General features: G+C 37.9%; 1 protein-coding gene and 1 pseudogene across 6 annotated transcripts in view; one reads left to right on the forward strand and one right to left on the reverse strand.

Moving 5' to 3' along the window:
• The window catches only part of SIK3 (SIK family kinase 3), a 263,967-nt gene that overhangs the window by 115,955 nt on the left and 120,912 nt on the right, over positions 1–27,100 (reverse strand). For 5 of the 6 annotated variants that reach the window (XM_055548187.1, XM_055548185.1, XM_055548186.1 and 2 more), the window contains exon 2: positions 1,037–1,153. In XM_055548187.1, coding sequence (XP_055404162.1) covers positions 1,037–1,153 — 117 coding nt within the window. Of the gene's footprint in view, positions 1–1,036; positions 1,154–11,226; positions 11,246–27,100 lie in introns of those variants that run through there. The other variant, XM_055548188.1, reaches the window with a different exon arrangement.
• LOC129628666 (40S ribosomal protein S3a-like) overlaps positions 16,910–27,100 on the forward strand; it is a 120,725-nt pseudogene continuing 110,534 nt past the window's right edge.

Here is a 27,100-nt window from a genome sequence, read left to right on the forward strand (position 1 = left end):
GAGCAGTGAGCAGGGCTGGCCTCATACACAGGCAGAGCTCATGGTTGCCAACACACTGCAATTTGAGAAGCATCCCAAAGCCCCACCTCTCCCAAAATATCTCTTACACCCGCCTGCTAAGGCAAGGTCCTCCTCTCCTATCTGGCTTAAAATTCCAGCCATTAGATACACTGCTTTTTGCAGTAAGGCTAGGGAATCACTTTTGATGATGGCATGAAATATGCATGCTTCCTGGGAAGCTAAGTAAAGCAGAATAGAAAACTCTGCCATTACGCAGAGTCAGTCTGTTGGTTGGGCTTCCGTGGTGGCTCAGATGGTAAAGAATCCGCCTGCAATATGCGAGACCTGGGTTCAATACCTGGGCTGAGAAGCCCCTGAAGGAGGGCATGGCAACCCACTCCAGTATTCTTGCTTGGAGAATCCCCATGGACAGAGCAGTCTGGCAGGCTACAGTCCACGGGGTTGCAAAGAGTCGGACATGACTGAGGGACTAAGCACACATACACATTCTCCTGGTTATCCAAGTCATCAAGTGCAACCTTAGAAAAACTATGTCTGGGATCCTATTAGAGTTGAAAGGAGACAGGTTCGACTGGTACAACAAGCCACACTGAAAATATTCCTTGTGATAATCCATAAAATGATCACAGACACTGGTATTTCAAAAATGCTGTGAAAGTTAATATTATTTTAGTCTCTTTAAATTCTCTGTTCCTTTTGGGTTTCCCATTCTGCTTTAGGATTCTGACCTAAATAAATAGGTTCTCATCATCTTCTAAATAATCTTTTTGTGTAACTCTAAGAATGGAATCCAAGCTTACCTAGGTAAGCTAGAGCTTACTAGTAAATCCCCAGGGGAAACTGAAGTACTGAGTTGGGGGATAATAGGGTGGGGAAATAGTAGGATGAACATATGAACATAGAAAAAAAAAGTTGCAGATGTTCACCCACCCACCTTCTCTTCAAAAGTAACCACAGACACAAGTGACTACCCTGGGTTCTTTGTTGCCCTGCGCCACACCACTAGGGATCCTACCTGGTAAAGCCTGATAATGTGGGGGTGGCAAAGCATCTTCATAATTTGAACTTCTCGGAAAATCTTCTTCAAGTTTTCTTCATCCAGCTGGGTCTTATCAATGATCTTGATAGCAACCTGACAACAGAGAAAGAAAATTCACTCATGCATTATTAAAAAGCATTTACTAAGGAAAATTAAATCCACTTTAAAACATATTCCACAAAATACAAATTGCCATTATCTTGTTTACAGGACGTCAATGAAGAAAATAAATTTACTCTTTTTAAACAGACAGGAAATGGATTCCTAGCAAGTTGGTCTCAAAGGAACAGACTCCAAAAGCTAATGGGTCTTCTGCCATTTCTTAAATTGCTCCTATAGTAAAACCCCAGAACAAAATACTTCATTACCCTGCAGATGCGGTTGCAATCTAGGCAAATCATGCTTTGGTGCAGAGAATGATATGCAGGGCTTCTTATTAAAACAAGAAGCTTATATGATAAGTAAATGATGACTTGGTGACGTCTGACTAGAAGTTCCACAGGCACATCCCACATCTCAGGAGGTGCTTCTATAATCCAGTAACAGTGAGAGTAGTAAGGGCGGTGGTGGCGGTGGCAACAGCAATTACTATATACTGAACTATATACTATATATATATACTATATATATACTCTACATTATATATAGACAATTACTATATACTATATATATACTATATAACTATATACTATACGTATACTCTACATTATATATAGACAATTACTATATACTATATATATATACTATATAACTATATACTATATGTATACTCTATATTATATATAGACAATTACTATATACTATGTATTACTATATATATATATATACACACACACACTATATACTGAACACTTACTATATGCCAGTATATATACACTATATAATCCTTAGTGCTTTGTAAATACTAACTCATTCAAACCTTACAACACTCCATATTATTATCAACCCTGTTTTACAAATATGGAACCTGAGACACATAGAGATTCAGTAATTACCCAGGACTAAGTAATGGAAGGACTGATGCTGAAGCTGAAACTCCAATACTTTGGCCACCTCATGCGAAGAGTTGACTCATTGGAAAAGAACCTGATGCTGGGACGGATTGGGGGCAGGAGAAGGGGATGACAGAGGATGAGATAGCTGGATGGCATCACTGACTTGATGGACGTGAGTCTGAATGAACTCCAAGAGTTGGTGATGGACAGGGAGGCCTGGTGTGCTGCGATCCATGGGGTCGCAAAGAGTCGGACACGACTGAGCGACTGAACTGAACTGAAGTAATTTATAGCTAGTATGTGGTAGACCGAAGAATGAAGCCCAGGTAGCTCAGCTTTAGAATCAAATTCTTGATGATAATCCTAAAAAAATCTTTAGGAGATCTTTCTGTGCTGTATATATACAGCTTCAGCATAAAACATCTTTCTATTTTGCTCGTGATTCTTAAGTTACTCAGCAGCACACATTTAAAAACAGAATAAATGATGAAAGACATTTTTAATCTAGTAAATCTAAACTTCATTATTCTTAAATATTCAAAATATTGGGTTGCCCCCAAATATCTCTATGTCTTTTTCAACTACTCAATCAGGATGTACTCAACAAATATTAGCTGGATGAAGGATAAGGGCTAAGCAAATTTAGCACCTTTCAATTCCTAAAATTACATGGGTCTATACACTGGGGGAGGAAAAGAAAATTTACCCTTATTGAGAAAAAAAGATAAAGAAAACCAGGGAAGCAAAGATGTCAATAATAAAAAAGTTCAGCCCAAATAAAAAAAGACAGTATGGAACTACACATAGTAAATGATTCAAATGTAAGAATGACCAGCACAGCAGTAACTTTGTTTGGAGTTGTTTCTGCTGTTAGGTTAAGGACTAATGGAAGGAAGGCACAAGCAGAGCAATTCCAGCTCAGTTCTGAGTTAAGCTCTGCCTTGAATATGGAATGTGATAAAATGAGGTGGATGTGGCTTGAGCTACGAAGATTAACCAGACACAGCCTTCACTTCAGGGACCTCACAATCGAGTAGAGAAGACAGACATATGTGAAACAGCCAACCACACAGCACTGGAAATACAATAAATAAAGCTATGTACATGGTATAAGTAGAATAGAGGACGAAGTATGACCTTCACCTGGGGGAGAAAAAGTAAACACAGGTAAAGACTTCACAAAGAAGAGAGAACTTGAGAAGACACAGAATTGAGATGGGCAGAAAAGAGGGAAAAGAATTTTATAAGGAGCAATAGCACAAACATTAACAAATCTCACCAGCTAACTGATCTTCTAATAAGTTGTCCTGAATCCTACGGCCCCTAACCACTAGCATTTCTTCTTCCCATCACTGTACAAGACCACATATAGGACCTTAATACCAGCAATTAGTCTGGCATCTGCAGCTGGTTCTCTAAGAACAATTCCCAAAACAACAGCAACAAAAATCACAGTAGAGACAGGAGCCTGGCAGGCTACAGGCCATAGGTTCACAATAGAGTCAGTCATGACTGAGCGACTAACACATTCACTTTTTTCATAATCTTAGAAGTAAATTCAGAGAGATTTTAATATATAAAAGCATCAAGTCCCTGCTTACTTTATAGTGAGATTTAAGCTTCCACAAGACCCAGGGAGGCGAAGTTTTGCCTAGCAGCTGAACATGGTGTCAAGCTGACACCATGTTCAAAATTTTGGATTTGTCTGGTAACATATAACCAAGTTATTTAATTTTCCCATGGCTCCTTATCTATCAAGTGTAGGCAACAGTAGAAGCCACTTTAAAGGTTACTGATGATTAACTAAGCTAATGAATGCAACCTTCTTATATAATGCCTGGCATGCAATATACATTAGTTACAGGTACTGCTTTTGTCATTATTTCCTTTTTTTCTGGAATCAAGCCTTAAATGTTAGGCATTTTTTGGCAAGGATTAGATTTGCTTCACTAAGTGACCATAGTCCTGGATCTGCAACACATCAACTCCTTTCTTAAGGGGTAAGTTGGGGGACCTAGTAGCAAAATAGCTAACCATTTGTGGGCAGCATTTAGAACAGGCTGCTTCCAGCTGATGTGGGAAGAACATGGAAGAAATAGAATTGGGAAGAAAATGCATTTCATTCAGCAAAGTCAGACTGAGCCACAGGATGGAACCCACAGCAAGACCTGATCCTGAAGGCTATGTCAAAGAGGGAGGGAGCTGCTTCCTCAAGGCAGGCTGGGCCCCCTTCCATCCATGCTAAGTAGCTAACACAAGGGAGGAGGCCACGGGACTACTCTGCACGGGCACCTAATGGGACCACTTACTAACAGAGACGGAAACTTCCTCGCACTCAGCTCCTACCTTAGCTGCAAACTGAGGAGTAGAAGTTTTCTAAATAGCAATACCTTAAAAAAAATACCAGTGAAACAGAGAAACTACCAAGTCAGAGAGCAGGTAGCTGGCAAGCAGGTAGTTCTAATTATTTCAAGACTACTTGAAGAGACCAATGACCATAACTTTTCACTGTCACAGATTACTGGAGGCTACATAATAAAGGCTTTAAAAGTAGTACATACTAGTTGCTTGAAAAATAAAGTGTGTCGATAACAAAAGGTAAATGGGCAGGTACACAGAAGACTCTCAAAGAATGTTTTTAGATCAGTGTTAAAAATCCATGAATCGCACACTTGCACATACATATGAAAAGCATAACAAATAAAGAGGGAAACTTCCAACACATTACCAGCAGACCAGATATTTCTTAAGTTTGACTACTCTACACAGAATCCTTTCATCCTGCAAAGAGCATGATCTTGTGAATTGACAATAGTATTAATTAAACATGGTATTATATCAAATATGTTGCTAAAGAGATACAGATTATTGGGAGTCCTTAAGAATTTCCTTACCCAATATATGTCCATTCAACAAATTTCTTTTTTAATACACAGGTGGTATAAGGAAAAGTTAAACTTATAATGTGCCAAATTTAAAGTCCTAGTTCTTTATTCATTCTAGAAGGGGAAAACAGCCATTTCCTCCTGTTCTCACTTCTAAACCACAGTTCCTTTAACTCTTACCTAATTTTTCTAAGTGCAGTAATGTTCTTAGGGAATGAAGTTCTAGAAAACAGTGTTTTCCTCACAACAGGCAATAATTCACTCACATACCCTGATGTCACATTCACAGGCAAGATAAGGTGACAATAAAAGCCAATGAGCCACGAAAAGGTTCAGTATTAAGGTCAAAACAAATCACCTTTCCTCCTTACCCATCAGAAATAAGCAGGTCTCTTCACTCAGGGAGATGCTACGATTAATGAGCAGCTTAAAAAAAAAGAAACTACTTAGGAAGAAAATGCAAAGACCACAGTTGCTAAAATTCCTCCAAAAAGAGAAAGAGCACTCTCTCAAACTAGTACGCAGATGCACGCATAATCATTTCACAGGATACAGTAAACAAACGGAACGCTTTTAAGAAGTTAAGAGAAAACACTGTAACAGTGCAGAGAAAGATTTTTTAATTTTTATTTTTTTCTATATTCTTTTATGAAAAGAAGTCTACCTCTCATAGAAATGCACTAACATTTAGGCATTTTGCCATTGTTAATTATTTTTAAGAGGCTGGCTTTATATTAACTTCTGTAGCTAAGTTTGTATTCTCTTATTTATACGACAAAGCTTATCTAGTATCTAGATTACTCTCAGCTCAGGTCTAGAATCATTTTATGGTTTAGATTAGTGCTGTGCAATGGAGTAGACACCAGTCACATGTAACTACTGAGCACTTGAAATGTGGCTAGTTCAAACTGATATGCTATACATGCAAAAATACATATCAGATTTCAAAGTCTTAACAATAAAAAGGGAATGAAACTATCTCACTGATAATTTTTACACTGATTACATGTAGAAAGAATATTTTGGATATACCAGGCTAAATAAAATATATTATTAAACCTAATTTCAATAAAAAGGCAACCCTATGGAATGGGAAATTTATTTACAAGCCACGTATCTGATAAGGAGTTAATATCCAAAATATAGAAGGAATTCATACAACTCAGGTAAAGAAAAAAAAATCCAATTTAAAGACAGGCAAAAGACCTAAACAGATATCCTTTCAACGAAGACATACAAATGGCCAACAGGTACATGAAAAGGGATTCAACATCTCTAGTCATCAGGGAAATGCAAATGAAAACCACAATGATACCACTTCCTGCCTGTTAGGATGTCTACAATCAAAAAGGACAAGATAACAAATGCCAGCAAGGAAATAGAGAAAAGGGAACACTTAAACACTGTTGGTGGGAATATAAACTGGTACAGCCACTATGAAAACAGTATGGAGGTTCCTCAAGGAATAAAAAGTAAAACTACCAGCAATCCTACTTCTGAGTATATATCCAAAGAAAACAAAATCATTATTTCAAAGAGATTGTCTTGCAATGTTCACTCAATACCCAAAGTATTAAAATTACCTAAGTGTCCATCAACAGATGAATGATTTAATAAAATCTGGTGTATGTATACCACAGAATATTATTGGGCCTTAGAAAAGAAGAAAATATCTGTCATTTGCAACAAATGGATGAACCTGGGAGGACATTATGCCAAGTGAAATAAGCCAAAGACAAATATCACATTATCGCACAGTATCACTAATATGTAAAATCTTTAAAAAAGGAAGAGCGAGCCAAATTCATAGAAACAGAAAGTAGAAAAGTGGCTGCCAGAGGCTGAGGAGTGAGGAAAATAGGGAGAGGCTGGTAAAAGGTGCAATCTTTCAGTTATAAAATGAATAAGGTCTGAGGATCTAATGTAAAAAATGGTGACTACAGCTGATAATATGGTATTGTATAACTGAAATTTGTTGAGAGTAGAACTTATATATTCCCACCTAATAGGAAGAAAAGATAACTATGTCAGATGATAGATACGGTAATTAACTCAACTGGAGTAAATCCTTTCACAATATATACATTTCAAAACATCATATTGTATACTTTAAGTATCTTACAATTCTATTTGTCAATTATACTTCAATAAAACTGAAGGGAACCTAATTAATATCACAAGTCTTTAGTTTTAAAAATATGATTACTCTAAAATTAAAATTATATAGGTGGCTTTCATTTTATTGGACAGCACTGCTCTAGATAATGCCAATAAGCCATCAGTTAAAGCAGATATTCCATGAAAATGACTTCTGAAATACTTGACCCAATACTGAGACTTGCCAGTCACCCATCTCGAAGAAACTTGGCAGGCTACAAGGAACTCAATGCTCCAACACTGCCCTGGGCAGAATCTTAAATAAGGTCTCAAAAGCTGCATTCCAAGAACCCAATTTAATTCCATTAAAAAATGTTTACTGAATACCTGCCTGGCTTAAGGCAACACACTTGCACAGCTCACCAGCAGCTACTGATACTCCCAACTGGGATTCTGTGAGAGAAGGGAAGTCCCACACTCAGCTGCACAGCAGTTCTCAAACTTCTTGGTCTCAGGATTCCTTCTTTTAAAAATTACTGAGAACCTTCAAAGAAGGGTTGTTCATATGTATAATATCTATTAATATTTACTTAGAAATTGGGTTAAAATTAAAATCAGAAATTAGAACAGAAATTTTTAAGACAGAAGAATACCCAAACACACATTTCACCAGCCGTCAGGGTAATAAGATCATCAAACATCATGTAGTCTTTTGAAATCTCCACTATGTAACTGTGAGAGAATGAGAGTGAAAAATAAAAATAATGTTTGAATATTTATAAAACAGTTTTGACCTTGGGGACTCACTAAAAGAATTTCGGGGACTCACTGAAAGAATTTTGGAAACTCTGGGGTCCTTGGATCAAATACTGAGAACAATAAGGCCTTGTTGTATGTAATGACTTAACTTCTCTCCTATAAACCTAGAATGGTACCACCTTTGGGAAAACTGAGAAAATCGTCAATTTTTTTTTTTTTTTCCTGTTGGACTTAATTCTTTCCATAAGGCTTAATTCATTCCCAGTTGAAATGGCTTCTAGAAAAGGAATTTATTAAATGTCTTTACAATCAGCCTTGATAAAAAGCTTTTTTTCTTTTAAACTTACTAGAAAATAGACCTGTCATCAGGAAAACAGGTTTAAAGAAACCCCAAACCACCACAGACTACAGAAATCAGACTAAAAGGTTAAACCCACATGGGGTTCCCTTGTGGCTCAGCTAGTAAAAATCAGCCTGCAATGTGGGAAACCTGGGTTCAGTCCCTGGGTTGGGAAGATCACCTGGTGAAGGGAAAGGCTACCCATGCTAGTATTCTGGCCTGGAGAATTCCTGGACTGTATAGTCCATGGGGTCTCCAAGAGTCAGACACGACGGAGCAACTTTCACTTCTCTTTATAGTCTAGTGCTAGGCACTAAGGGGCCAGGATTAAAGATGTACCACGTGGCCACATTGAGGATATAAGCTGTTCATATTCTTGGGGAGATCCTCACCTTTACACTGGAACCAATCAAGGATTTCGAATTTTAGTTTATAAGAAAGAAATCAAGTACTAAGGGGCAAAGCAAAGATATGCATTTGAAAAGAACTCGTTACTCTACCCATTTTACACATCATCACAACTGTTTTAGAGAAAATATGCAGCTGTCAAGCCTAAGGAATGACTGAGCCATCAGGATTCCAGCCAACTCCAGATAGGAGGGCTCAACAGGACTACTGAAGATAAGATTTTAGTCAGTTCTCAATGAACCGCAAAGGAAATACAGTTGACCCTCGAACAATGTGGCTTTGAACTGCTCAGAACCACTTATACATGAATTTTTTTTCAACAGTAAAAACTACAGTTCTGAACAATAAACTGTGGGAAATTCTGAAAGAGATGGGAATACCAGACCCCCTGACCTGCCTCTTGAGAAACCTATATGGAGGTCAGGAAGCAACAGTTAGAACTCGACATGGAACAACAGACTGGTTCCAAATAGGAAAAGTAGTACATCAAGGCTGTATATTGTCACACTGCTTATTTAACTTATATACAGAGTACATCATGAGAAACACTGGACTGGAAGAAACACAAGCTGGAATCAAGATTGCGGGGAGAAATCTCAATAACCTCAGATATGCAGATGACACCACCCTTATGGCAGAAAGTGAAGAGGAACTAAAAAGCCTCTTGATAAAAGTGAAAGACGAGAGTGAAAAAGTTGGCTTAAAGCTCAACATTCAGAAAACAAAGATCATGGCATCCGGTCCCACCACTTCATGGGAAATAGATGGGGAAACAGTGGAAACAGTGTCAGACTTTATTTTTCTGGGCTCCAAAATCACTGCAGATGGTGACTGCAGCCATGAAATTAAAAGACACTTACTCCTTGGAAGGAAAGTTATGATCAACCTAGACCAACCAACCATATTCAAAAGCAGAGACATTACTTTGCCAACAAAGGTCCACCTAGTCAAGGCTATGGTTTTTCCTGTGATCATGTATGGATGTGAGAGTTGGACTGTGAAGAAAGCTGAGTGCCGAAGAATTGATGCTTTTGAACTGTGGTGTTGAAGAAGATGCTTGAGAGTCCCTTGGACTGCAAGGAGATCCAACCAGTCCATCCTAAAGGAGATCAGTCCTGGGTGTTCATTGGAAGGACTGATGCTGAAGCTGAAATACTTTGGCCACCTGATGCGAAGAGCTGACTCATTGGAAAAGACCCTGATGCTGGGAAGGATTGGGGGCAGGAGGAGAAGGGGAAGACAGAGGATGAGATGGCTGCATGGCATCACCAACTCAATAGACATGAGTTTGGGTGAACTCCGGGAGTTGGTGATGGACAGGTAGGCCTGGCGTGCTGTGATTCATGGGGTTGCAAAGAGTCAGACACGACTGAGCGACTGAACTAAACTGAACTGAACAGTTTTAAATGTTCCATGGTTGGTTGACTCCTCAGATGTAGAGGAAACAGGGATGCAGAAAGCCAACTGTTAGTTACATGTGGATTAATCCCCACAATGTTCAAGAGTCGATTAAAGTTTTAATAAAAGAAACAAAAAAGGGTCAACTATAGTTTAAAATATCTAGCAGGTCTTTTAGGTGATTTTTTATTTTTCTATACTTCTTTGTTTGGGCTATACTAAATAGCGAAAATAAAATAGTTCATCGATGCACAATGTCTGGGAGATACAGAAGTGACAGCTTACCTGAAGAGACAAAACATACCTGAAGAAAATGAAACATGCATCCTTCTTGGAAACATTTCTAAGTTAGAACTGCGTGCTTGTGTGCTCAGTCATGTCTGACCCTTTGGGACCGTAGCCCACCAGGCTCCTATATCTATGGAATTTTCCAGACAAGAATACTGGAGTGGGTTGCATTTCCTACTCCAAGAGATCTTCCTGACCCAGGGATTGAACCTGCGTCTCCCACATTGCAGATTCTTTACCACCGTGCCACCTGGGAAGCCCCAAAACATGGTGTGTTGGCATAAAAATAATTAATAAGTGGAAATTTTCTGGTGATTACTTGGAATTCAAGGCATAGAAGAAAAAATTTTAAGGCAAAAAGAAAATAATTTCTCAGTTTCAATGACTCCCATCTGGTTAGTATTTACGCTCTCAGAAAAAAGAAGCCCTAGGAGTGTCTCTAACACAATGGGCAACCTTCTCAGACTAACTGACATTATTATTATTGTTACTTAAACATTTAACATGGTGCCAAAAATACTTTGTATGTTTTTGTTGTTTGTTGTTCACTCGCCGTGTCCAACTCTTTGCAACCCCATGGACTGCAGCATGCCAGGCTTCCCTGTCCTTCACCATCTCCCGGAGTTTGCCCAAGTTCATGTCCATTGAATCAGTAATGCCTTCTAACCATCTCATCCTCTGTTACCCTCTTCTCCTTCTGCCTTCAGTTGTTCCCAGCATCAGAGTCTTTTCCAATGAATCAGTTCTTTGGATAAGGTGGCCAAAGTATTAGAGCTTCAGCTTCAGCATTAATCCTTCCAATGAGTATTCAGGGCTGATTTCCTTTAAGATTGACTAGTTTGATCTCCCTGGACTATCTCCAGAGTCCTCTCCAGCACCACAGTTCAAAAGCATCAATTCTTTGGCACTGTAGAGCAATAAACCAACTTCTGGGCTGTAGGTTTACCACTTAAGCGAACGGAATATAAAGATTTTTTAAAATATTTATTTATTTACTTGGCTGCGTCAGGTCTTATTTCCCCGTGGCATGTGAGAGCTTAGTTCCACAACCAAGGCACCACTTGCACTGGAAGTGTGGAGTCTTGACCACTGAAATGCCAGGAAAGTCCCTAGGAGGGGGATTTAGAATGAGACTGATGATTTAATTCTAAAGCAGCTATTTTTAAAAATGCCCTGAAGGCTTGTTTAAAGGAAGGGCAGAAAAGAGAGAGAGGCCCAAAGAAGACTGGAGGGCAAACTGGAACTTTGAGAAGAGGGAAGGGGCTGGGCAGTATAGAACTAAATGGCTGAACAAAGAAGTTCTAATAGTTTAGTGGCTACCAAAAAAGAAGACTGCAGAAAACGGCACAGTGAAACAATAGTCATTGTTACAGAAAAGTTTTGAAATAAAAGAAAAATAGGGAGCAGCAGTTAGCCCAAAGAGAAATTTAAAGTTATGGTGAGAAGTTAAGCTATGAAAGACGAAATTTTCATCCCGGAGAAGAAGGATGGGACATGTGGGTAAAGAACTTGGCAATGGCCTGGACTATGAGGTTAGAAGGAAGCAGAAAGCTGAATGGATTTCAAGATGAATTTTCTTAATGGAGTACATGCTACTCTTTCCTGGAGTGCCAGCTCATAGGTAAAAATAACACAGACTCACAGAAGGACTGCGCTCTTCCCAAGAATGGCGTTTGTCAAGGAGTCTGTACTGTTAGGCACATTCAGATGTAGCACCTAGAACACGCAAATCTTTTTAAAGCACTGGCTGGAAAGAGAGCTAAACTCAACTGGCAGAGCATAACTTTGTAAACTTCCCCAACGGAGATTTATTAGGTTGAATATCTTGCTAACCTTACAATGAATGGCAGTGTTGTTTGCAGTGCACAAAGTTAGCAACAGTTCATATTTTAAATTGTTTCCAATTATATTAATATGCCCCCAAGGCCTAATAACATAGCCTGCAGTAGCAGGAGGTTGAGTGAACCAAGGGAACACAATAACAGTTGAAAACCACTCTAAATCCTTCATCTCTTTACATGTCCCAATTATTTGGCAAAGAAGACTACAGGAAAATAGGAAGCAATCTCCATTATCAGGGAGCATTTTACCCTATTTCTGAAACTTTTACCTGTCACATATCCTTAGATGTCGGTACTGTGAACTATTTGTCAAAATGTAGATCTTCGAAAAGCCAGGCATTTCTAGTCTGAATGGTTATAACACTGGGCTGTCTGTCTTCCCTGCGGCAGCCCAGAGTTGAAGGGCCAGCTCCCTTGTGCCCATCAGGAATACTGCACCCAGTATCTTCTGAGGGGCTTTCCTGATGCCAGCTGCAAACCATCAGTGCTGGCAGGAAATGCCCTCCTGGGATTCCACCAAAATGGGAATGTTTTGTGTGATGGCTTTTGGCATATATGCTGACCTCAATGAGTTCCTTATATTAAGTAGTCATCACATTTTCAAATCAAACAGATTTTATTTCCATAATGAAGGTTTGTGTTTCATGTGCTGAACAGTGAAGTTTTGGTAACTTAAATCTCTCCCCCTGGATAGTCTAATGGGAACATTGGTAAATTGTCAAATTTCTGATATTTATTTTAAAGGCAGGAGCAGTAATGTTGATAACAATGCCATAAAAAAATTGAAAAAGGGTTTCAGCAGAATATAACTCATTATTATACAGGTTATAATTATTATTTGATATATCACATACATGTTAACATCACTGTGTGTATGTGTGCGCCAAGTAGCTTCAGTCATGTCTGACTCTGTGCGACCCTATTAACTGCAGCCCGCCAGGCTTTTCTGTCCATGGGATTCTCTAGGAGTGCGTTGCCATGCCCTCCTCCAGGGGATCTTCCAGATCCAAGGAGAAAAACTGCGTCTCTTACGTCTCCTGCATTGGCAGGAGGGTTCTTAACCACTAACGCCACCTGGGAAGCCCAAGATACTGGAGTGGGTTGCCATGCCCTCCTCGAGGGGAATCTGCACCCACATTAACTGTAAAACACAACTACATGAAGCATGTTACCATTTAATAAGACTGCTCATCCTTTCCCTTAGCAAGAGCATTCATCCTAAATTCTGACTTTCTAAAACAGTCCTAAATTGACATTACAGTATAAGTCTAGAATTCTGAAAAGCTATTACAAGTAACGGCAAGGATTTTACTATTAAATAAGTTATCATAATTGTGTATTCACTAAAATACTGAGAAGTTAATAACAGTGAGGATTTTTAAAATCATTAAAAGTATCTACAATTTAAGCAAAAACCAACCTATTTATCACACTGTCTACAAGGCCCTCTTTTGATCTTACGACAACACTGTGTTTAAGCAAATGGAGATGTCTCCTAATTCACTGCCAAAGAGACCCAAAAGAATCTCCAGACATCAGAAATAGTTTCATTTAAGATAGACATATTTGCATAAATATCTTTTTAGAAAAATAACAGACCATGGAAAACTCCATCCAAAAAATCATAAAGAATAAGATCTATGAGATGAGAAAAATGAAGGGAAAATAGAGGGGAGAGGGAATAAAATGTTAATTGATAATAACTTCACTCTAAAAATAACTATCCCTTCCTATTTAGAAGTCTGTTTGAGATCTCTGGGTCACAGATTTCTTTAGACAGCACACTGGCATTCTCTGAAACAAAGTCAAAGAAAGCTCTAATAAGTCAAATGTACTTTTCTGAGTAGAAGATGGCACAAAATAAAGAGTTCTATGTAGCAAAGACATAAAAACTAACATATAGAAGCAGAATCTTTTCCTCTCTGAACAAAATCTCATAGAAATTCTAATACGGGAAGACAAGGAGTGGGAGAAACGCCTACTCTGGTTAACTCTGGGTAAAAGGTTCAGAGACAGACAAAACTCGTCAGAACCCTAGGGCTCCGGAGAACAATTTAGAAATTTCTGGGACAGCAAAAAGAGCAATGGACTGAGAACTGGGATCTAGAGCTCAATTCCCAACTCCATCTCTAAGAAACGTTTGGGACTTTGGGCAAATTACTTTACCTTTACAGTCCTCAAGGTCCTCACTGACTAAATGAAAGGTGTAACTGTAAGTGACTTGCAAACAGAGTTATCAAGACAAGGTCTCACCATGCCAATCTCTAAGTAGATCTCTGAGAGACTTTGGTATTGCTTCTTTAAAATTTTCATTTTACTGTTTTTAATTTCAAAGTTCATTCACATAAAATAAATCAGAATCATTACACAGTTCTCAATCTTGAACACTCAAGTCATCGAGTTTTATAGTGCTAATATAGTGTAGGACCATATGATAAACAGGAAGATGCATTTACCACATGGGAGACAACCTCAGTGAGTAAACGCATATTGCCTTTCTCACTTAAACAGCAATTTAATACATTAAATCACAGCACCACTGCCCAACTAGGAAAGTCTTGGCATTTTTGTTGCTAATATTTTCACTATTGGTAAACTCTATATCTCCTACCATTAATACCAGTAACACTGATAATCAGTAATACAATTTCCATTCCACTTATACAACAAATAATGGTAGACTAGATGAAAGGGAATGTGTCACAATTAAGTCAAATTAATTAAACCATAAATTATAGCCAAATTAGGAAGATGCAAATATAGAAACCAAAAATCCAAGTCTAAGAATCTTATCCAAATTTGAATGTTCAAAGGTCACAAAAATAGAAGCACACCAAACAAAGATTGAAAGAAAACCAGTGTTGTTAGAACAGAGTAAAGAAGGGAGACCAGACTGAGGAAGGCCTCACAGACCATGGTAAAGAAATTGATTTGGTGAACTTTATCCTGAAAGTTACAATTGAAAAGTTTTAAGCAGTGGATAACGTAACACCTGAATGTCCCAGAGACATCTTTAACACATAAAAAAATCTAATTTCATTATCCCTCTTTCTCATTTCCTGATTTCCATAAATGGCACTATCCTTTTTCCAGTTAGGGAATAACAAAGAGGTTACATTATATCACATTCCCACCAGTAAAGCAAGAGAAGGTTCTAATTTCTCCACTTCCTCATCAAGACTTATTATTGTCCATCTTTTTAAATTAAAGCCATCCTAATGGATATGAAGTGATATTTCATTGTGGTTTTAATTCTCATTTTCCTAATGACTAGTAATACTGAGCTTCTTTTTAGTGTGTTTTTTGGCTAGCTGTACACCTTTGTTCATTATTTATTTAGCAATTATTAATTATCAATAGTAACTACTAACAAACCAAAAAGAGTTCTGCTTTAGATTTAGGGGGCACTTTTTTATTATTTATAAAAAAAATCAATGGATAAAGCAAATATTAAAAACTGAGATGATAATAAGCTACCAACTTAGCAAAACAACAACAGGAAATAGAACTAAGAACTAGAGTAACAGCTACTGGGCAACCACAACAACTACTAAAGGGGATGACTAGTCCAAATTTTTGTTCCAATTGATTCATTCATTAACTTAAGTACATATGTGAGATCCTAGCTACTACTTTTAAAAAGGAATAAAAGGACTAAGGTGTTCACAAAATCAAATATATAAAATAAGACAAATTAAAAACAAATCAATACATTCTTTCCTCCTTAGTTCTCAAAGCTATAGCACCCTTGAGAAAGGACCAAACATTTCCAGATCAACAGATACACAATGAATCATTGGTGTCAATTCCCCTAGTCTACAACCAACACTCATGGGGAAACTTCTAATGTGTAAGACAGGCACAAACTGTGTTAGATTTTTCAAAGAATGGATATAGAAAGTTCTGGCCCTCACCTCCCCAAATCTCTGCTTTTTTAACAAAAAAATGATAAAGAAAAGTGAGGGTTTCTTTGTCCTCTGGTTCCTCCAAAGTAGGTCAGGCCTGTGCATAATTATTGGCTTTCGCATTCCTTTAGAACAGGAAGAGAAGTCAACGAACGCATGGAGATTTTTTAAAACTACAGACTCAGGCTTGATGTAGAGGCAAAAGAGTCCCTCTGTTGCTCACCAAAAAAATAAAGAACAGTCACTTGCTTTTAAAAAATAACAAGCCAATTTTAAGACAAGTAGGATAAGAGGCCCAATTTCTCATTCTAAGGCTACAACCAACTGAAATTGAACTTGTGGATAAATCCTCTTTGTTTCATCTTCTTCTAGTTATGTTCCCTATTGGGCAAGATTAACATGAAGAAACTTTGAAAAATAAATTCAAAATGTGTTTACTGGGGGATTTTATATGCAAGAACACCTACCAAAGATCAATAAAGAACTAGCACTTGCATTACTAAATATTTCTTAGAAAAATAATCATTCTGGGGTTCTTTTTAACAATATACTCATAAAAATTCTTATTGTGAAATATGTCACACACAAACCACATTTCCTTGTGTGCTCTTCTATTATAGGTCTTATCCCAAGGTAACGACCATCATACAATTTTATTATTCTTCTGCTTTTCTTTACAATTTTACTTTGTATGTATCATGAAACAACATGTTAGATTTGCCTGCCTTTAAATTTTATATGAAGAGCATCATCTTATCATTTTTAACTACCTTCTCTGATCCTTATAATGTATTTACAATATTCCTCTGTGAAGATGCATGCAGTGATACCTAATTAACATTATGCTAAATAGTCATCCTTTGACAAATATACCATGTTTATTTACTACTTTACAGTTGCTGGATGTTTGGGCTGCTTACGTTTTTAGCTATTATGAACGGTACTTTAAATACTCATACTTAAATGTGAAAGTTCACTAGGGTATATATAGATATAGGAACCATTAAGTAAAGCCTAATTGTTTTCCAATTGGTCACACCCAACAGTGGGACTGTTCCCACTGTTCCATATCATCACCAATAATTCTTATTTCTCATTTTTCCTAGTCTGGTAGGGGGTGGGGAGCAAAGAGTTCCTCTTTGTTTTAATTTGCATTTCCTTGATTATTGAAAATATTGAGGATCTTTTCATATGTTCACAGATCATTTATTTCTGCTTCTGTGAAATAAATTTGTTCATGACTTTCCTACTTCCTTTTTTTGAAAATATTTGAAAAGTTCTTTAATACTTCTCTCAAGCTGTGGCTTATTTTTGCACTCTTTATGGTGTCTTTTTTTTTTTTTTTCAGTAAAATTTTTATTGAACTATATAACAGGTATACAGAAACGTCTCCAAATTACAAGTATAACCCACACACGAAAAAGCAACTTGGCCCTTTTGGCTCTCTGAGCAGCACCAAAGCTGTCAGCAAGAAGAAGCGCCTTACAAAAGCTAGCTAAGAAAGATTGGTATGATGTAAAAGCAGTATGTTCAATATAAGATAAACTAGAAAAACACTAGTTACAAGGAACTCAAAGAACAAAAATCGCATCTGATGGCCTCAAAGGTAGTGTTTTTGAAGTGAGCCTTACTGATCTGCAGAAGGATGAAGCTAACATTTAGCAGAGACAAGCTGATTACTGAGGATTTTCAAGGCAAAAACTGCCTGACTAATTTCCATAAAATGGATCTTACCTAACAGAAATGTAATGCCATTACATTGCAAAATGTCATGCCATGGTCAAAATGGCAGACCATGACTGAAGCTGGTGTTGATGTCAGGACCACAGATGGTTACTTGCTTCATCTGTTCTGTGCTGGTTTTACTTAAAAACACAAGAATTTGATTCAGAAGACCTCTCACACTCAGCATCAACAGGTCCACCAAATTTGGAAGATGGTGGAAATCATGACCCGAGAGGTACAGAAAAATGTCCTTAAGGCTTCTCACAAGGCTGGTAAACTCGCGTTGGCTGACAGCTTAGGCCCCAGTCCATCTCCACATGGGTCCCTCCATGGACGGCATGGGGTTCTTCATAGCATGGTGAGGGGTTGCAAGAATATGCATCCCAAGAGACCAAGGAAAAAATGTGTGGCATTTCCAGGACTTAGCCTCAGAATTCACACAGCCACACAGTATCACTTCCGTTGTATGTTTTGTTGACTGACTTTGGTCAAAGCAGTCGGAAAGGCCTGGCTAGGTTTAGGTTTAGTGGAATGAGACAGACACTACTTTTTTTTTTTTTTTTTTTTTTAACTTTTAGACACTACTTCTTTTTTTTTTTTAATTTATTTTATTTTTATTTTTTTTTAATTTTATTTTATTTTTAGACTTTACATAACTGTATTAGTTTACAATAACCCTGTGTACGAGACAGCAATAGACACTACTTCTTGACGGCAGACTATAAAGGTTCTAGAAGGGCACACTGGTCAGGAAATGTTGTGGCAGCCATCTTTGGAAAATATAAACCTGCTATACCTGACTAACTCACAGTTGGTTGTTTTCTCGTGCAAGCTCACACTTCTTACAACTTTATCCATTAAAATGTTTTTGAGGTCTACAGAGATTTAAGTTTGATTCTCCCGAGGCAAATATTGTATAATTAACGCATGCATATGGAATACAGAAAGATGGTGCTGATAAATCTATTTGCAAGGCAGCAACAGAGATACAGACAGAAAACAGACTTGTGGACACAGCGGGGGGGGGGGGGGTGGGGGGGGAGAAGAGGGTGGGGCAAATTGAGAGAATAGCATGGAAACAAACACATTACCATATGTAAAATAGAGAACAAGTGGGAAAAAACTTCTTGATTTTCCCAGACACAGAGACTCACAGCCAACGAGGAGTGCTATCAACACGATTACCAGTTGAGAGATTTTCAGGCCTCTCAGACAGTACGAATTCCTGGTTGCAAATCCATGTGAGTGCAAGCTTCCATTCAGGTGGTTTTTGGGGATACTATTCCCGCTTCTCCATTCAGACCCAAGACATTAACAAGCAAGTCTCTGTATGCAGGTAATTTTCTCTCCTACTTATCTACTGAGAAGTCACCTTTCTGGGGTCCAAGTTTTACACAGTGCTCTCTCCAGTATGACCTCCCATTCTGCCTGGGCACTATTTTTTCCTCTTGTCCCTCCCTTTTGGTCTAATTTTCTAAGAAACCTTCAGCACAAACATCACCGCCAGTCCTCACTCTACATTGTGAAATTATGCTTTCCAGTCCTCTCAGGGATTTCCATTGTTTTTCTCACATGAGCTCCAATATTTTACATATATTTTTCCTTTAAAATGGTCACTTTAAAATGTTCTGGCCAGAAGGGAATTCTCTGCACATCTAATCTACCATATAACTGTCAAAGAAATCACTCATCGTTCATTTTAAGCTATTTCACTTATTAAAAAATGATAAATAATGTCAGGAATGCATTTCTATTTTTAAAAGACAGCTATGTAAAAATATTGTATTTACTTGGATGGAAATGCTTTGGGAAATGTCCTTAATGAATACACTTCCCATAAAGCAAATCAGAGGGGAACTCACACTTATTAGAAGTGGTAACTTATGTCCCAGATTCTTCATATCTTTTAAATTCTTACTGAGGTTTATGTCCCTGTACATTGTTTTTTATTTTTTCACCACTCTGCAACATGTAGGATCTTAGTTCTCTGACCAGGGACTGAACCCTCTGCATTGGAAGCATGGAATCTTAACCACTGGACCACCATGGAATTTCCCCCCACCCCGCCCCACACCATACATATTTTAAACATGGTTTAGAACTGCACTACAACCCAGGGTAAAGGAAACTGTACTCATTTCAAGGAAAAAACAAACTACTTCTAGAGCCAATGTCCTAAGGTTTAAAAAAAAAAAAAAAATGAGGTCAATGTTTTGTAGAAAGAGGCAAATTCAAGTTCTCTTTGGCAAAATAAATTAACCAAATTTAATATTCACATACATTTTTTGAAACATATTCTTAAAACTAAAAGTAGCAACTGTTCATGAAACAAAGGAGATGTAAGCCACTGGAATAAAGCCTTAGCATGTTAGATCTCCCTACCATGCTGAAAGCAATGGCTACAAATTACCATATTCCTCCCAAAGATGACAGCCAAACACTTATATCCCTGAGGAGAAATAGCCATTACAACCCTTAGTCGGCATTGGCAGGAGGCTTAACAGCTAATCGCGGAACAGACCATTTATTGTTCTTCATCTTTTGCAATATGACCTTTCCAGCTCAGCCTGCTAAACATCACAGTGGTCCACAAGGAGAAAATCCACATGGAAGCAAATTCCGAAATGCGATTTACCCTATAGGCAGCATGCTTCTCCAAATTCTCCATCCCACTTTGCTCTACTCCCCTCTGGGTCATAACAGAACTTGGCAAATGTTAGAATTTGCTATGCATAAACTCTGGAGCCCAGATCAGAAAACTCAGCAAAGTATGCATTTGGCACCAGCAAAAATGGGTTGCTTTGTGCACCACTTCGGATTTGCTAACTTAGGATAGCTACAGTTTCAAAAATGTGTCTACAACTGTTGAAATCAAAAAGAATCGCTTAAGAGGCACGTGTCACACACATCCCAACACAGGCTTACAAGTCTTCTGAGATCATCCTATCCATACCAACAAAATACCAAGGCCGTTACACAATCTGTGGTTTCTTCTCATAGTTGAAGAAATTAATAGCTTTGAATGAAAAACTCAGATAGCTTTACTCTGAGATATTCTCTCAGCCTTGGAGCTCTGTGTATAGAATCCCACATTACTAGTTACCAGACTCCCCAGTAGAGGTCTACAAAAGGTTCTTTTCATTCACTAGCAATCTTTCTTCACAGCAAAACTTCAAAAATGTCTTTTGGAAGAGTTTTCCATTTACAAAAAGAGTCTCCCAACAAACCCCTATTGTATAGTACTTTGTGCTTACCAAGTTGACAAAATCCATCTACACTATATTTTGTCTCATAGTTCATAGTTCTCTTCATTATAAGTTAGCATCCTAATAAGGTGGAGAGTACGCAGGATATACTAAGCATATGACATACCAAGTTTAAAAGGGTTAAACTTGGAAGAGATAATTGCTCAGCCTGAATTATAAGTAATCTCACATACTGATCTGGAGAGCAAAACTATATTCTAAAGTTTTAGGCAGTGTAAATCTAATCCATAACACAGTAATGAATTTTCCCATCTGAGTATTAAGGGCATTCATATAAATGAATTACAGTCTAGAAATTAATTAACTGATCATATTAGAAGAGTTAATAAGAGCCTGCTTGTCCATCTGCACATGAAAATGCTGGTCAGTAGACATTTGGTTATAACCTAATCTGTTTTGATTTGTTTCACCATCAAATTATTTTGGCCTCTATTTGTTCACCTTCATCTTTGGACATTCCTTCACACATGTCAAATAAAAACAAACAAGTAAACTTGCACGTGTGATTTTAAGGGGCTATCTTTTTAAGAAATTTTGCATTTATTTAGAGCAATAATGTACATGCATAGAGACACTGTTGTTCAAAAAAATAATATTTTTTAATCCAATTCCTTAATGCAAAAAAATCAGTGACACTAATACCTATTCAGTGAATAGTGTAACTGCAAATAAAAAGGTCTTCATTTACCACTATGTAGCCTGGGTTGGGAAGATCCCCTGGAGAGGAAATGGCAATCCACTCCGATATTCTTGCCTGAGAAAGCCCATGGACAGAGGAGCCTAGTGGGCTACAATCCTTGGGGTCACAAAAGAATCAGACACGACTGAGCGACTGAACAGCAGCAACAACAACAAGAAACCAAAAGACTTACTAGCACTAACCTCAATCTAGTATTTCAGACACAGGGATTAGGAAGAAAATGAGTTTATAATTTCAGATACCACTGTCAACCAGGTCTGGGTTTCTACAGGGCCATGGCAGCTCACTTCACTGAGTGACGCAATCCACCATTCTGGTGGGTAAAAAAAGCACTGGCCTATTTATTATATTTTGGATATACAGGTTTTTTTTGCTTCCTCCTTTTTCCAGAGAACAAATTTTTAGTTACACTCTAAACTTCTGGCTTTTGAGGAGACATTCTCAATGTTATTAATGGTGCAGAAAGAAGAAAAGAGCCTGGTTTTGAGGCAGGAGACTGCAACTGGAATCTCAACTCTACCACTTATTTCTTATCTGTAGAACAACCACTTGAATAAAGTTGCTATTAAGGTTAAAAGGTAAATCACACAGAACAGTAACTGGTATAGAAGAGATCACTGATATGGTTGAGGGAACTATTATTGTTGTTATTAGTACCAACACTATTACTATTATTCTACTTATCCCTGATTGAGTCCTTACCCTGTATTCCAGCAATTCCAACCTTCCATCACTTTCTTTAAGTCCTCTAGCCAAACTCAAATTCCTAACTTTCAGCAAATGACTGACTTTTGTGCTTGATAGAGAAACAGACACTAAGAATTCCTTCAATCTCTTTTATGTCCCTAGACATTCACATGCACCCAAACTTGCCTTTTCTTTTTCAGTCTAGAAGAAGCAAGTCTTTCCTCTAACCTCAGGCGAGTAATAAGTGCCAATAATTGCCAATCACTATCATCCTCTCTTCCTCAATAAAAGGAATAGGAATTTCCAAACTCTACATTACAGAAATTAGTTGATGCTCCAATTTTAGGGTGAGCAACTACCAACACTCACGTGATTATGGAGAATGGCTATTGGTTTTACAGGAATCGATTACTCTCTTCTTCATTCTCAAAGTCCCTTTAGCTGACATAACGGAGATCAAGTTCTCATAAAATAACTACTGGCTCAAACTCACAGAAACAGGAAGTAGAATGGTGGTTGCCAGAGGCTGAGGGGAAGGGGAAACAGGGAATTTTTTAATGGGTAAAGAGTTTCGATTTTACAAGATAAAAAAGTTTTGGAGTCTGTCTGCACAACGATATGAATATACTCAACAGTACTTAACTGTATACTGAAAAACAGGTAAAATGATGTTTTATGTTATGTGGTAATTTTACCACCACAAATTATATATATACATTGGAGAAGGAAATGGCAATCCACTCCAGTATTCTTGCCTGAAGGATTCCAAGGACAGAAGAGCCTGGCAAACTACAGAGCATGGGGTCACAGAGTCGGACACGAATGAGCAACCAACTACACTACTATATATACACACACAGATTGGTTCCAGCTCAGGGCCACCCGACCAGGACCTGTGACAACCACTGCCTTGAATTCATTTTCTGGACCCTTATTCAAATTAGGGTGAAAGTTCATTTAGCCATTTCAGTTTGTTCAAGCAAATTCCTGGCCAACATCTAGACAGAAACTTATATAACCTGTGTTTTTATGAAACATTAAAAAGATGGCATGTACAGATGTATGAGTTGGATCATCAAGACAACAGCACCTAAGAATTAATGCTTTTGAACTGTGGTGCTGGAGAAGACTCTTGAGGGTCCCTTGGACAGCAAAGAGATTAAATCAGTTAATCCTAAAGGAAATCAACTCTGAATACTCATTCAATACTGAAGGACTGATGCTAAAGCTGAAGCTCCAATACTCTGGCCACCTGATGCGAACAGCTGACTGACCCTGATGCTGGGAAAGACTGAAGGCAAAACGAGAAAAGGGTGGCAGAGGATGAGATGGTTATATAGCATCACTGACTCAATGGACATGAATTTGAGCAAATTTTGGGAAATAGTGAAGAACAGGAAAGCCTGGAGTGCTGCAGTCCATGGGGTCACAAAGAGTCAGACAGGACTTAGCGACGGACTGAACAACAACAAAAAAGATGGCATGTTGTTGAGGTATATTTGGGGTGGGGGGTCAGGATTGGATTCACAGAGATAACAAGTACAGCATCTGCATCCGTCCACCCAGCAGAAATAAGTATTAAAATAATTCTCCAAGAACACTACTCATACTCCCAGTGGAATGATCCAACGTCGATGTGTAGGATGCTTGGGACAGAGGTATGGAAGAGAATAAACCTGTGGTAGAAAGCTCTCTGAACATACCCTGCTTCAGTGAAACTCATCAAACATGACTCATGTTGTAGGAAAAAATCTGACTTGAGATGCAAATATTTATAAAAACTATGGCTTAAAAGACCATCTATTTTCAGGAGGGAAAATATGCAGTAAATCTAATAGCAACAAACTCAAATACAGGGTGAAAAGATAATAGTAAACCATTCAACCAGGATGAGAGCCTGTACTTCTGAGGGCTATTTTTAAAATGTAAAGTATTTGCTCTTTACCTCAAGATGTTCAAGAACCATTATATAGAGAACAGAGAGTGTTAAACACATGCAAACGCATACGAACAAAGCTAAGTTTGGCTGTAGTCACAGAACCTACCTGTAGTTTCGGTGGTACAACTCCCACTCACCTCATGAAGTAAGAGACATTCTCTCAACACAGAGCTATGCAATGGTAACACTAGAAAGGTCTTTGGAGATACATTATTCTAACACACACCCCTTGTCTCACAGATGCAGAAACTGAAGCACTGAAAAGATAAGTGAAACCTAAGTACAAAGAAACTATGAGATCCCAGCATTCATTAACTTTCTAATATATCAACATCAATTAATAAAATGATGTGATGGTGATAATCTTTAAAAGAACACATTCACAATAGCCACAAACCATCATAAGCCCTGGGAAAAAAATTACAAAACTGTGTGATAATTTTATGGAGAAAACTACAAATGTTAGTAAAGGACCTAAAAGAAGATACACATTATGTCCTTAGGCCTCAGTGCCTAATTTTGAAAAGACCTCCGTTCTCCCCCTCGCCCCTAAATAAGCCACACTGCAGTCTCCCTTCCAAATACAGTAAACAAAAGAATATTCTTCTACATTGTGGTGATAATGCCAAGGGCGCACAGGGAAAAAAAATATGAGGATAAGCCAGGAAAATAAGTGATCTTACCCAAGCAGTTTAAACTTTAAATGCAAGTTTCTAGTTTATAACGCCTAGACAGCAGCACCCCTCCTTCCACACACATTATTTCTGCAAGTTCAAAGGTCCCTCAGATGATCTGTGTAGTTATGCAATTCTCTTGTATTTGCTTTTAAAATCAGTAAAGGTTTTTAAAATGGGAAAGTGAACTTTGGAAACAATGAGGGCAGGCCAGTAACTATTTAACATTGTAACTTCACAGCTCACCACATACTTAAAGTCTGCACAGACCTGCACTTGAGCATTCCGCCAGGGTGCTTCTTGAAAACACCAGCAATACAAACTATCCTTCTAAGCCCCTGAAGATCAAGACTAACAAGATCAGCACTGCCCCACCCCCACCCCCAGAGCCAGGACCAAAAAGATACGGATTACAAAATCCTAATAAAAGTTACATACTAAAAGAAAGGCAACTCAAGTTATTTTTGGTTAGTAGTCTAAAGATAAAGAAGGGACTGAGTAAATTAAAATAAAAATTAAACCTGACCCTGTGGAATTAACTTTAGATTACTGTGGGTTTTCAACTAAAAATTCCATGTACAGATTTTGACATATAAAGAAAGAAGAGGCAGGACCATTAACAACTAAATCTTTAACCTAAGCAAGATAGTATCTGACAGTTTAACTCAAAAAGGTAACTAAAAACACACAAAGGGCTTAAAGTTTAAACCTTACTGCAAACTGGGAAGTAAGCAATTGAAACTTCTAATAACTTCCAAGTTTCTTTAATATTTTATTACATCAGATTCAAAGATGCTGAAATTTAAATTTCAGTTTGAAGACGGGGCAAAGGTTTTTTTCACCCCTCACTCAGAAAAAAAGAAAAAAATGGAAACAGTAGAGTTCTCTGAGAAGGCAGTTAAGTCTGCATTTTAAAGGTGCAGTCATGTAAAGAAAAGTCTGTGGCTGGATGCTTGGCAAGCAATACAACACGGTGTTTACTATTAACAATACCGATCACTGTAGGGCTCTGGACCAGCCAAGGAACAACACATCTGCCCCGACTCTACAAGTCAGAGGGGAGAACTTTCCTGAATAAAAAACTACTACAGAGGCCAAGTGTCTAGACTTGAGAAGGAGGAAACCTGCCAAAATCAGAGAGCTTCCCCGGATCAAAGAATGAACATTTTCCCCTCTTTGAGAGAGAACTGGAAAAAACACTATGAATGAGACCCAACAGTCAGAAAGCTAACCAAAGTTGGGTATGTCCTCTATACATGAATGAGTAGAGCAACAAGTCTAAAACTCACTGGCCTTCAGAATACAGATTTGAATATTTCAGTGTGACAGGACAGATTATTTTACTAAAACAAATATTTAAAAGTACATTTAAAAAAAAAATTATTTCTCTAGTTTCTTCAAGAACATAGGCAAAAGCCCAGTGAACTAGATCCCTAGAATCAAATAGGAATAATCTCTTTGACAGGCTCCCAATTCTTAAGCCTTAGTTTTTCCTTAAGGCTCTCTCTCTCTGATTAGGTTGCTATTCAATCACTCCTCCCAGACCCAGATATTTCCAATCACACTGTAACAGCTTCCATGTCTGTATCTCCAGGCTTCACATTTCCAACCATCACTCCCTGGATATCACTCTCATGTTCTCCATCATAATGTAAACTTCAGTCCATCCATAATTGGTCACATTTTTTTCTTCCCCTGTCAAACCTCCTCTTCTGCTCTGAATTCCCTTGTCACCTAAAAGCATTGTTTGGATAAAGCAATAATTAATCTACTTACCTAAAGTCTCCTGCTTCATCTCCCCAAACCGTTAATCCCTCACTTCCAAAAATGATAGAAAAAGTGTTTCTATCATGAAAACAGTCACAAAATAATCACTACTATTCAACAGGTAAGTCTTCTGTGTGAAGTACTGGGCTTTATATATATTATCTCATTCAATCTAATCCTCAAACTAGTTCACTATGTGAACTAGTAGGCATACTATGCATACTACTACTACTAGAACATAGTAGGCATTACTATGCTTGTTTTACCAGTGAATTATCCAAAGCCAGAGAAACAGCTAATAAGTGGAAGACTAGGAGTTCAGTATCAGATACTAACTTAATCACTATATAAAACTACCTCAGTACA

This window comes from Bubalus kerabau, chromosome 15 (genome assembly GCF_029407905.1).
Source record: "Bubalus kerabau isolate K-KA32 ecotype Philippines breed swamp buffalo chromosome 15, PCC_UOA_SB_1v2, whole genome shotgun sequence".
NCBI lineage: Eukaryota > Metazoa > Chordata > Mammalia > Artiodactyla > Bovidae > Bubalus > Bubalus kerabau.